The sequence below is a fragment of the Babylonia areolata genome, chromosome 29, assembly GCF_041734735.1.
Source record: "Babylonia areolata isolate BAREFJ2019XMU chromosome 29, ASM4173473v1, whole genome shotgun sequence".
NCBI lineage: Eukaryota > Metazoa > Mollusca > Gastropoda > Neogastropoda > Buccinidae > Babylonia > Babylonia areolata.
In genome coordinates this window covers 40,924,148-40,936,647 of record NC_134904.1, presented here as the reverse complement: position 1 = coordinate 40,936,647, position 12,500 = coordinate 40,924,148, and the positions used below count along the sequence as shown (strand labels likewise).

Sequence of the window (12,500 nt, the reverse complement as noted above, 5' to 3'; positions counted from 1 at the left end):
TGAAAGACAATGCAAATGAAAATCTGTCTCCTAAATGACACTGCAAATGAAAATCTGTCTCTTGAAAGACAATGCAAATGAAAATCTGTCTCCCGAATGACACTGCAAATGAAAATCTGTCTCCTGAATGACATTGCAAATGACAATCTGTCTTTTGAAAGACAATGCAAATGAAAATCTGTCTCCTGAATGACATTGCAAATGACAATCTGTCTCTTGAAAGACAATGCAAATGAAAATCTGTCTCCTGAATGACATTGCAAATGACAATCTGTCTCTTGAAAGACAATGCAAATGAAAATCTGTCTCCTGAATGACATTGCAAATGACAATCTGTCTCCTGAATGACATTGCAAATGACAATGTCTCCTAAATGACATTGCAAATGACAACCTGTCTCCTGAATGACACTGCAAATGACAATGTCTCCTGAATGACATTGCAAATGACAACCTGTCTCCTAAATGACATTGCAAATGACAACCTGTCTCCTGAATGACACTGCAAATGACAATGTCTCCTGAATGACATTGCAAATGACAATCTGTCTCTACACAAGTCTCATGCACTGCAGGAAAAGAAACACATTGCACACACACAATCTTTACTGATTTCTGGTAGAGGAAGTTTAAAGAAGCCGTCCAACTCATGCCCAAAAGGCCTCATCTGAATTAGAACTCTGGCTTGGAACTCCGTCCAATTAATGACAGTCTATAACAACACCGAGGATCTTTCGTAGGCATAAAGTGGCAAGAGAGGGTCTCCAACCTCCAGGTCCTAGAGAGGAGCGGCCTGCCCAGCATCAAAAGCCTGCTGATCCAGTATCAGCTATGCTGGACAGGACACGTTGTCCGCATGACAGACAGCAGGGTCCCAAAGATGCTCTTGTATGGCCAACTGAAGGAAGGCCACCGTGAACTTGGAAGACCCTGCAAGCGCTTCAAGGGCACCTTGAAGACAAACCTCAAAGCCTGTGACATAGACATTGCTTCCTGGGAAACTGATGCCCTTGACCGCTCTAGTGGCATAAAGACATTTGAAAACAAGAGAACACTGGCCATTACGGAGAGTGAGTGAAGGAAGCAGGGCTCAACTTCTGGAGACGTTTTCCCTTGCAACACCTGTGGGAAGTGCTGCGCATCCAGAATCGGCCTCTTCTCCCATATGAGGACACACACTGACAGATAAGCCTGCCTGCCTACTCATCCGTCGGACCGACAGGGGACTCCATCATCATAACAACACCACTGTGGGGAGCTTGTAGCCAGGCAACATCAACATCAATACAGCCGTGAACTTCACACACTCACACCTGTCCAACCCTGGACTTTATTGTACCAGCTTGGCTGATAAAGCTGGTGAGAGACAACTGCAAGTTCAAACTTTTGATTTTGTGCAAAGAAAACTGGGTCCAGAATTGGAGAACCTTTCCCAATGAATACTGCACATACCTTCTTTGTTCATCCACATGCCTGCGTCAAGGCTGCTTTAGTCGTGCGCTCATGCATATGTGTGTGTGTGTGTGTGTGTGTGTGTGTGTGTGTGTGTCTGTGCACAAGGGTGAGTGCTCCCTGCAAAGAAGTCCAGAACACATAGCCTTGGTACACATTCAACCACTCTGAAGCTCTAGGTCATCACAGCTTCAGTTTGCACGTGTGTGTGTGTGTGTGTGTGTGTGTGTGTTTGAGAGTGTGTGTGTGAGTGTGTGTTTGAGTGTGTGAGTGTGTGTGTGTTTGAGCATGTGTGTGTGTGTGTGTGTGAGTGTGTGTGTGTGTACGTGTGCGTGTGTGAGTGAGTGAATGTGTGAGTGTGTATGTGCCTGTGTGTGCATGCATGCGTCAGCATCCTTGTGCACACACATGCGTGCATGCATGCGTGTGAGAGTGTTTCCATCATTCCCCCCCCTCCCTGGAGAGAAGTCCAGAAGACGCAGCCTCAGCACAGACTCCAAAACTTTGCGGCCGGCCATCAGACTCACCAGAGCTCCAGCTCATAGGTGGCGTGCTCATGCGTCTGCCTGGTCTTGTCCCACTTGACCTTGACGATGTTGAGGGCCAGGTCCAGGTGAGGCAGGGAGAGGGGTCCCACCACCATACCTGGTCCCCGGCCATCCTGATGGGGCAGGTAATGTGGGTCAGGTCACATCACAACAGACATCATCATCATCATCATAATGCCTGGTCCCCGGCCGTCCTGATGGGACAGGTAATGTAGGTCAGGTCACATCACAACAGACATCATCATCATCATCATCATCATAATGCCTGGTCCCCGGCCATCCTGATGGGACAGGTAATGTAGGTCAGGTCACATCACAACAGACATCATCATCATCATCATCATCATAATGCCTGGTCCCCGGCCATCCTGATGGGACAGGTAATGTAGGTCAGGTCACATCACAACAGACATCATCATCATCATAATGCCTGGTCCCTGGCCGTCCTGATGGGACAGGTAATGTAGGTCAGGTCACATCACAACAGACATCATCATCATCATCATAATGCCTGGTCCCCGGCCGTCCTGATGGGACAGGTAATGTAGGTCAGGTCACATCACAACAGACATCATCATCATCATAATGCCTGGTCCCCGGCCGTCCTGATGACAGGTAACATAGGTCAGGTCACAACACAACAGACATCATCATCATCATCATCATAATGCCTGGTACTCGGCCGTCCTGATGACAGGAAAAGTGGGTCACAACACAACAGGTATCATCATCATCATCATCATTATCATCATCATAATGCCCGGTGCCTGGCCGACCTGATGACATGTAACGTGGGTCACATCACCACAGGTATCATCATCATCATCATCATCATCATTATCATCATCATAATGCCTGGTCCACTGCCGTCCTGACAATTCTCTCCCCACAGCCTGACAGGGAAAGGACTAAGACAGAGTGAAGACAGAGTGCAGACAGTTATCTCCCCTCTCTGAAAAGAAAACAAGAGTTGTCTCACATCCTCTCCACTTCTCCACTGGGCGCTGCGTTTCACCCTGGTGCCGATCTTGAAGATCTTGGCCCCAGTGAAGCAGGTGCTGGCTGCAGCAGACTGAGGCATGGCCGCCATGTTGGCCAGAACATGGCCAGGAGGACTGGCCGTGGCACTCAGGCCGGCCGACTTGCCTGGCTCTCTCTTTTCCTTCCTCTGGATCTGTCCTGAAAGCAACAAGTCACTGTCCTGAAAGCAACAAGTCACTGGCTGTTCTGTCCTGAAAGCAACAAGTCAATGGCTGTTCTGTCCTGAAAGCAACAAGTCACTGTCCTGAAAGCAACAAGTCACTGGCTGTTCTGTCCTGAAAGCAACAAGTCACTGGCTGTTCTGTCCTGAAAGCAACAAGTCACTGTCCTGAAAGCAACAAGTCACTGGCTGTTCTGTCCTGAAAGCAACAAGTCACTGGCTGTTCTGTCCTGAAAGCAACAAGTCACTGGCTGTTCTGTCCTGAAAGCAACAAGTCACTGGCTGTTCTGTCCTGAAAGCAACAAGTCACTGGCTGTTCTGTCCTGAAAGCAACAAGTCAATGGCTGTTCTGTGCTGAAAGCAACAAGTCACTGGCTGTTCTGTCCTGAAAGCAACAAGTCAATGGCTGTTCTGTCCTGAAAACAACAAGTCACTGGCTGTCTATTAACCCAAAAACAAAAACAAAACAACAACAAAAACCTTGTCCTTTGGCCCCTGTTGGGGCAGGGATATAAACAGCAAAAGCATTGCTCAAGTTACAGATAACACTGAAAGACAACAGAACAAATCCGTTTTGTGATTTAACAAACCATAGAATTTTTAAAAATCTGAAAAGTCATACTAACACATGAAATCAGTCATAAAATAAAGATAAGAACCCCTCTTGTTTCAATCTTTCCATTATGTATGAAATTTCCCAGCTGTAAAAATGCTCCCCTCCTTGCTATGAATAATTTTCAAAAACTGAACTGTAGTTTAATTTCATGAATAAACTCATTCATAAGATCATAAATTTTTGGACATTTCATTACGGAATGAAATTCAGCTCCAATTACACCCATATCACAATTATGCAAGTGTGCATTTTTCATGGAATGTTATAATGCCTGGCAACTTCAAGTGGTAATTTATGATTACTACATCTGAACTGAAATAAAGATGTGACATTCATATCTAATAGGTGAAAAATTTCTTTCTCTTTTCCAAAGAAATCCTTTTCTTCTGTTTTTTCTTTTTTTTCTTTCTTTTTAAAAAAAAATAAAATAAACATTTCTTGCTGTGCTCTAATGATATATACCAATTTCAAACAGAGATCTATTTCAATATTTGATACCTGTATCTTACATTCCTTGTCTGACACACTGGTATTTAACCATATTCCATTTACAAGTGATTAAGATTCCAAGACACAACTGAATCCTGTATCAACCAAAATGTATTAACACAGATAAAACATGATGAAGAAAAACATCTTTTAAAAGCAATCTATACAAAATGCTACACATCTTCATGGACACAGCAGCAGGCTTCAGAGTATAACATCACTGTTTGATGGAGAAAGTCTGCAAAGACCTGTGAGTCATGGGATTAAACTCAGTTTGACAAGAGATGTCAACATTTTTTACCATACGTCCTTCTTCAGGGCTGTAGTGACACGTGAACAGAAATGACAGTGGAGGTGAAGGCAAGACCTGAGAGATGTTGTCAGTATTATAGTATTTTTCATCATTGTGTAATCATACTTTTCAAAGCAGTTTCACTCATGAATGCAAAGGAAATCTTGAATGCAGTAAGCACATTCAGTGATTTATCGTCCAGCCATTCTAGTTCATAGAAAAAGTTTTCATGTTTTGAACAAATGTAAACTTGTGCATTAACATTGCCCCAACAACATCAAGTGACACAGAAAAAACTTCATTCTTCTGCAAAAGTGTGCACGGCTGAGATATCTCTTTATGATCATATACAGGTCACAATGAAAAATGAAATACAAATATTTTTTTCTGCTAAAACGTGTGGAAGAGAGATCTATACAAACTTGGTTTTGGGCAGCAGTAAACGGCAGTCCTTCACAACACAATGACAAAGGTTAATACAGCAGCCCTTCACAACACAATGACAAAGGTTAATACAGCAGCCCTTCACAACACAACAATAAAGGTTAATACAGCAGCCCTTCACAACACAACAACAAAGGTTAATACAGCAGCCCTTCACAACACTACAAGAAAGGTTAAGACAGCAGCCCTTCACAACACAACACAAAGGTTAATACAGCAGCCCTTCACAACACAATGACGAAGGTTAAGGCAGCAGCCCTTCACAACACTACAATAAAGGTTAATACAGCAGCCCTTCACAACACTACAATAAAGGTTAATACAGCAGCCCTTCACAACACAACAAGAAAGGTTAAGGCAGCAGCCCTTCACAACACTACAATAAAGGTTAATACAGCAGCCCTTCACAACACAACAATAAAGGTTAATACAGCAGCCCTTCACAACACAACAACAAAGGTTAATACAGCAGCCCTTCACAACACAACAACAAAGGTTAATACAGCAGCCTTTCACAACACAACAACAAAGGTTAATACAGCAGCCCTTCACAACACAACAACAAAGGTTAAGACAGCAGCCCTTCACAACACAACAACAAAGGTTAATACAGCAGCCCTTCACAACACAACAAGAAAGGTTAATACAGCAGCCCTTCACAACACAACAAGAAAGGTTAAGGCAGCAGCCCTTCACAACACAACAACAAAGGTTAAGGCAGCAGCCCTTCACAACACAACAACAAAGGTTAATACAGCAGCCCTTCACAACACTACAACGAAGGTTAATACAGCAGCCCTTCACAACACTACAACAAAGGTTAATACAGCAGCCCTTCACAACACAACAAGAAAGGTTAATACAGCAGCCCTTCACAACACAACAACAAAGGTTAATCAGCAGCCCTTCACAACACAACAAGAAAGGTTAAGGCAGCAGCCCTTCATAACACAACAATAAAGGTTAAGGCAGCAGCCCTTCACAACACAACAAGAAAGGTTAAGGCAGCAGCCCTTCACAACACTACAATAAAGGTTAATACAGCAGCCCTTCACAACACAACAAGAAAGGTTAAGGCAGCAGCCCTTCACAACACTACAATAAAGGTTAAGGCAGCAGCCCTTCACAACACAACACGACAAAGACCAACACGGCAGACCGCTGTCACTCACCCAGGCCAGCGATGCACTTCTTGACCTGCCTCAGCTGCTGAGAGCTGAAGGCGACGGACACAGAGGGCTTCATCAGATCCCTGGCACCCACCGACTGCTCCAGACCTTCCAGCCGTGACGTCAACTTTCCCATCATGCCCAGCAGGGCATCGTTGGCCGCGGACAGAGCCAGGTTCTTCACCGTTTCTGCGTGGGCCTTCACAGACGCTCGCTCCCTCTCCAGCCTGGACAGCGAGGCCAGGTATGCCTCCTCTTCCTCCTGGATCGCCATGACCACCTCCAGGCGCCGGTTGCACAGGAGGCACTGCAGCTCTTTGAAGACGTCCTCCACCTTCTTGTGGATGCCCTTGTACTCGTTTTTGGACGCGTGGATCTTAGCACACAGACATTTGTCATAAGCTTTTACTGATAAATGCAGCTATTTTGGAAAAAAAAAGTGTCAGTTTTAAAGCCAGCAAGTCTTAAATAGCAATCTTTGGTGCATCTCCACAATAATATTATATATATATATATATATATATATATATATATATTATACATGTATTTTTTTTATGATATATGATAATACAAAAATTAATATTAGATATATATATATATATATATATATATATATATATACTTGTAACATGGACCAAAATGTCAATGCAGGAAAGCTAACTCTTAAATGATCACTTTTCACAGGAGAGCCAGAGAGAGAGATTAAGGGGATGGGGGAGAATCTCAGAAAGAGACAGAGAGACAGAGAGAGACAGAGATAGAGAGGCAGAGAGAGACAGAGAGAGAGGAGAGAGACAGGGGTGATCTCAAGAGAGAGAGAAAGGCAGAGACAGACAGAAAGAGAGAGAATGAATGAATGAATGAATGAATCTTTATTTTCCAACGGTGAAGACATTAGCACTTTGGCCGACTTGCACATCGGCCATGAGAGAAATAGAGAGAGATGGTTAATCTCAGAGACAGAGAGAGACAGAGACAGAGACAGACAGAAAGAAAGAGAAAGAGAGAGAGGGGGGGGTAATCTCAGAAAGAGACACAGAGAGAGAGACAGAGAGACAGAGACAGAAACACCCCGAGCCAACCTGAGATGCCATCTTGGCCTCCTCCTTCAGAAGTTTGGCAGCCCTTTTCTTCAGCTCCGCCCTCTTCTGGTGAGCCACGTCCCCCACCGCCTTCACCTCGGGACAGTCGCGGTGATTGGTCGGGAAGCACAGCATGCAGATGAGCTCCTGGTGGGAGGAGCAGTACAACTCCACCAGCCTATCAGGATGGTTCTGGCACATCATGCGACAGGTGCCCGCCAGTCGCTCAGCTGTCAGTGTGTCCAGGCCCTCCACAACGTGACTCTGAAGGGACGGGATTTTCTTGTGATACTTGGCGCAGTCCCGACACAGTTTCATGTTGCACTGGAGGCAGTAAGCGGAAGCGGCGATTTTGTCATCGCACGGTGAACAGACGTGCGGAGAGTTTAACAGCTTCCGACTCTCGATGGATGCCTGGACCACGAGGTCTGTGGGCAGGCCGTCCACAAGGCTGTGGAACTTGCTGCGGTCGGTGGGAAGGGAGGGCAGGATCATGACGCGACACAGAGGGCAGCCGCCCTGCGACCCCTCCTTGCTCAGCCAGCTGATGATACATTTCCGACACACCAGGTGAGTGCAGGGCAGGATTTTGGGGTCCTGGAAGTCGTCATGACACACCGGGCACTCCAGGTCATCGTCGATCAGCTTGGCTGCCATAGTTCTGTACACACACACACACACACGTTTATACACACACATATACATCATATGTACACACACATACATATACTTATACACACATACCACACACATACAAAAATACACATACACATATATATACAGACATACATTTACAAACACACACACTGCATACAGACATGCACACATATACACACACTACTTGTACAAAACTGAAAGAGAAGAAATAAAAGTAGAAATGCAGAAACACATATATGCATCTGCATCATGTAAATAACAGCAAACAACCTCAATATATTCTGTAAAACTGGCCAGATGTTGAAAACAATTAATGCTGCACAATTCACACTGCTGCGAACAGTCCAGCTGACCCCTCAGGGCCTGTCACTGTGTATCGGGACTGGACAAACACTGAAAGCATAACACAGGAGATGCATACTGCATAGTGGTGTTTGCTGTGGTAATGGAGATTACATGGTGTGTGTGCTGTGGCAATGGAGATTACATGGTGTTTGCTGTGCTGTGGTAATGGAGATTACATGGTGTTTGCTGTGGTAATGGAGATTACATGGTGTGTGTGCTGTGGCAATGGAGATCACATGGTGAGTGCTACATGTGAGTGCTGTGCTGTGGTAATGGAGATTACATGGTGTGTGTGCTGTGGCAATGCAGATTACATGGTGTGTTTGCTGTGGCAATGGAGATTACATGGTGTGTGCTGTGCTGTGGCAATGGAGATTACATGGTATGTGCTGTGCTGATGGAGATTACATGGTGTTTGCTGTGGAGATTACATGGTGTTTGCTGTGACAATGGAGATTACACGGTGTTTGCTGTGACAATGGAGATTACATGGTGTGTGTGTGTGCTGTGGCAATGGAGATTACATGGTGTTTGCTGTGACAATGGAGATTACATGGTGTTTGCTGGCATGGTGTTTGCTGTGACAATGGAGATTACATGGTGTGTTTGCTGTGGCAATGGAGATTACATGGTGTGTGCTGTGGAGATTACATGGTGTTTGCTGTGACAATGGAGATTACACGGTGTTTGCTGTGGCAATGGAGATTACATGGTGTTTGCTGTGACAATGGAGATTACATGGTGTGTGCTGTGCTGTAGCATTGGAGATTACATGGTGTGTGCTGTGCTGTGGCAATGGAGATTACATGGAGTGTGCTGTGGCAATGGAGATTACATGGTGTGTGCTGTGGAAATCACATGGTGTGTGCTGTGCTGTGGCAATGGAGATTACATGGTGTGTGCTGTGGAAATCACATGGTGTGTGCTGTGCTGTGGCAATGGAGATTACATGGTGTTTGCTGTGCTGTGGCAATGGAGATCATATGGTGTTTGCTGTGGCAATGGAGATTACATGGTGTGTGCTGTGGAGATCACATGGTGTGTGCTGTGGAGATTACATGGTGTGTGCTGTGGCATTGGAAATCACATTGTGTTTGCTGTGGCAATGGATATTACATGGTGTTTGTTGTGAAACTGGAGGCACCATAGCACAGCAATGGACATATCACCACTCACTGCAAGGCTAGACTCTCTCACACACACATACACGTAAACAATGTTTAACAAATAAGAAGACATACATATGTGTGTGTGTGTCACTGTGTGTGTGTTTATGTGTGTGTGTGTGTGTGTGTGTGTGTGTGTCACTGTGTGTGTGTGTGTGTGTGTGTGTGTGTGTGTCACTGTGTGTGTGTGTGTCACTGTGTGTGTGTGTGTCACTGTGTGTGTGTGTGTGTGTGTGTGTGTGTCACTGTGTGTGTGTGTGTGTCACTGTGTGTGTGTGAACAATGGTTGAGGGGCATTTGAGCCGGGGATTGGGAAGGGTTTGTGTGTATAAATATATATGTTTCACTATGTGTATATATGCATTTTATGTTGTTTTACTTTGTTGCTACGGTATCTGGGCCGAAAAAAGACGGATTATCGATCCTGTTGAACCAACCACCCACCACCCATACCCCCGCCCCCTCCACCCCCAAAAAAGGCACAACAACCGCAGTCAAATTTCGTCCCTGATACCCCCTTTTTCTCCAGTGAGTTACCAACCATCTTCGCAGGGGCACTGCGCTGAAGAACTGTTCACCACATCCTGGAGGTCTGTCGGTTGTGTGTCAAAGCGCGGGTCTCTGCGAATGGCTTCCCCGTGCGTTCCCTGTTCTCACTCCATCGGGGTTTGTTCTGTCGCCCCCTCCTGAATAAAACGGCCCACCAATCACGGATTAACTCGATCTACAAAATCAGTTCAACAAGAAGAAGACAGGGCAGACCTGGTGCCTGACAAAAAAAAAAAAATCAATTTCCACTGTCGCAAATTCCTAACCAACAAGCTGGTCAATGAATCATGAATGAAAACACTCGACAAGTTGTTGACGTTCCTAATTACCTCCCTTACCGCACTGTCCTTCAGCTAGTTGATTTCTGGGATATATTCACGGGAGGTAACTTATGTCGAGGCCTCCTTCAAAGTAACAAAAAGTTACGAGCCTTTTTTGAAAGAGCGATACCCACGGAAAGACACAGAGAGAGAATTTACCAACAAAAACAAAACACTTATTCTTGAAGAGAGAAATCGCACTTTTTTTTCTCATGAAAGTTCCTGGGCTTATAACTCCACGGCTGTCTATTTATGTGATGTGTGCTCATAGGTGAAGTGGATAAAAAAAGAAAAAGACCAACAAAAAAAAAAAAAAAAAAAAAAAGAAAAAGAAAAAAGAAGAAGATATGGTACTTATAAAATTACAGCGCCTATCCTCGGTCAGGGATCAAGCCTTAAGCTCTTTACACACACAGAATCATTAGCACAGTTGGCTGCCTACCTTGGTACAGCTTAAATTACTGAGAGCTGCCTTTGGGTGCTCAACATTCATTTTTTTGTCATTCAGTCAGGCTTCACACAGACATTAAAAATTTTAATGTTCAACATGAATGACATCTTCTGTTGTTTTTTTTATAACCCCGCCATATTGGCAGCCATACTCCGTTTTCGGGAAGTGTGCATGCTGGTTATGTTCTTGCGTCCATGACCCACCCAACACTGACATGGATTACAGGATCTTTAAATTGATCTTCAATGTGTGTATACGCATGGAGGGGGTTCAGGCTCTGGCAGATTTGCACACATGTTGACCTGGGAGATAAGAAAGATCTCCATACTTAACCCATCAGATGCGTCGAAACTGGAGACCAAACTCAGAAACACGGGTGAGAATACAGTGCTCTAACCATTCATCCACTGCATCCATCAACCAGTGGGAGTGTTTAATGTGTGTCTGATTCTTTAAGTGTTTATGAGTGACGCTGCTCAAGTGACATTTTAATGTGAGTATCTTATTTTGAAGTGCTTATGAGTGACACTGTGCAAGAGACATTTTCATGTGTCTGATTTTGAAGTGCTTATGAGTGAAACGTGCAAGAGACATTTTAATGTGTCTGATTTTGAAGAGCTTATGAGTGACACTGCTTAATTGACATTCTTATGTGAGTATCTGCTTTTGAAGTATTTGTGAGTGACACTGCGCAAGTGACATTTTAATGTATGATTTTGAAGTGCTAATGAGTGACATGGCACCCTTGACATTTTGATGCGACTGCCTGAGTTTAAAGTGTTTATGAGTGACATGGCACCCTTAATTTTAATGTGACTGCCTGAGTTTAAAGTGTTTATGAGTGACATGGCACCCTTGACATTTTAATGTGACTGCCTGAGTTTAAAGTGTTTATAAGTGACATGGCAACCTTGACATTTTAGTTTGAGTGTCTGATTTTGAAGTGAATCTAAATACTTTTTTTCTGACTGGGACAGGAGCTTGAGCATTAGAGGGGAGTGGGCACAAGTATGCAGAAACATAGAGAGGGAGGGGGAAGATCGTTATGGAGAAGCAGAAGTGTGTGTGCATGCATATGCATGTGTGTGTTTGTGTTTGTGTGTGTGCACGCATATGTGTGTGTGTGTGTGTACGTGTGCATGTGCGTGTGCAGTGTGTTTTTGTGTTGCGAGTGTCCCATAACACTACCATTCCTACTACAACCTTTCTGTATCTAAGTGTCTATTTTTACTTTTCATTCTTTCCTAAGTTACTCAGCATCAATTTATTTTGTTTTATTGTTGTTGTTTTCATTTTGTTTTTGCACAATGTGTGTGTGTAGGGAGGTGTGGGGGGAGGGGGGGTCTGTGTGTGTGTCTCTGTGTGTGTATGAGTGGGAGAGGTCCATGTTCCAAAAACACACTCAAACACAAGTACACATTATACACCATTACACAAAACAGAGAAAGAGAGTGATAGTGTGTGCACATATACACAGAGACCATACATACACACAAGCTCATTACTCCCCTTCTTCCCACTTCTCCATCCACCCACCCCCATGCCCCCACCCTTTCCCCTCCACAAACACACACAAAATGTGTTAGTGTGACTTCAAAACTCATACAGGAACTTTGGTACAAGCTTGCAAGAAAACTGACTGACTATGTACACACAAAAATGAGAAATGACAACGCATAGAACAAGCTGTAGACTGTGCAATCCACTGTGTACTTTCTCC

The 12,500-nt window shown here is 44.4% G+C and overlaps 1 protein-coding gene across 2 annotated transcripts in view; it reads right to left on the bottom strand.

Moving 5' to 3' along the window:
* LOC143274777 (E3 ubiquitin/ISG15 ligase TRIM25-like) overlaps window positions 1-10,332 on the bottom strand; it is an 11,370-nt gene extending 1,038 nt beyond the window's left edge. Inside the window, exons 1-6 of one of the 2 annotated variants that reach the window (XR_013053307.1) lie at window positions 10,002-10,332; window positions 7,293-7,953; window positions 6,214-6,586; window positions 2,979-3,178; window positions 485-2,112; window positions 1-453 (exon numbers count right to left, since the gene is read on the bottom strand). The exon at window positions 1-453 is cut by the window's left edge and continues 1,038 nt beyond it. Coding sequence is in view for 1 of the 2 variants with exons in the window: in XM_076578704.1 (XP_076434819.1) it covers window positions 1,975-2,112; window positions 2,979-3,178; window positions 6,214-6,586; window positions 7,293-7,949 (1,368 nt within the window). In the remaining variant the exon portion in view is untranslated. Of the gene's footprint in view, window positions 2,113-2,978; window positions 3,179-6,213; window positions 6,587-7,292; window positions 7,954-10,001 lie in introns of both variants that reach the window. The other variant, XM_076578704.1, reaches the window with a different exon arrangement.
* Window positions 10,333-12,500: the final 2,168 nt, after the last annotated feature.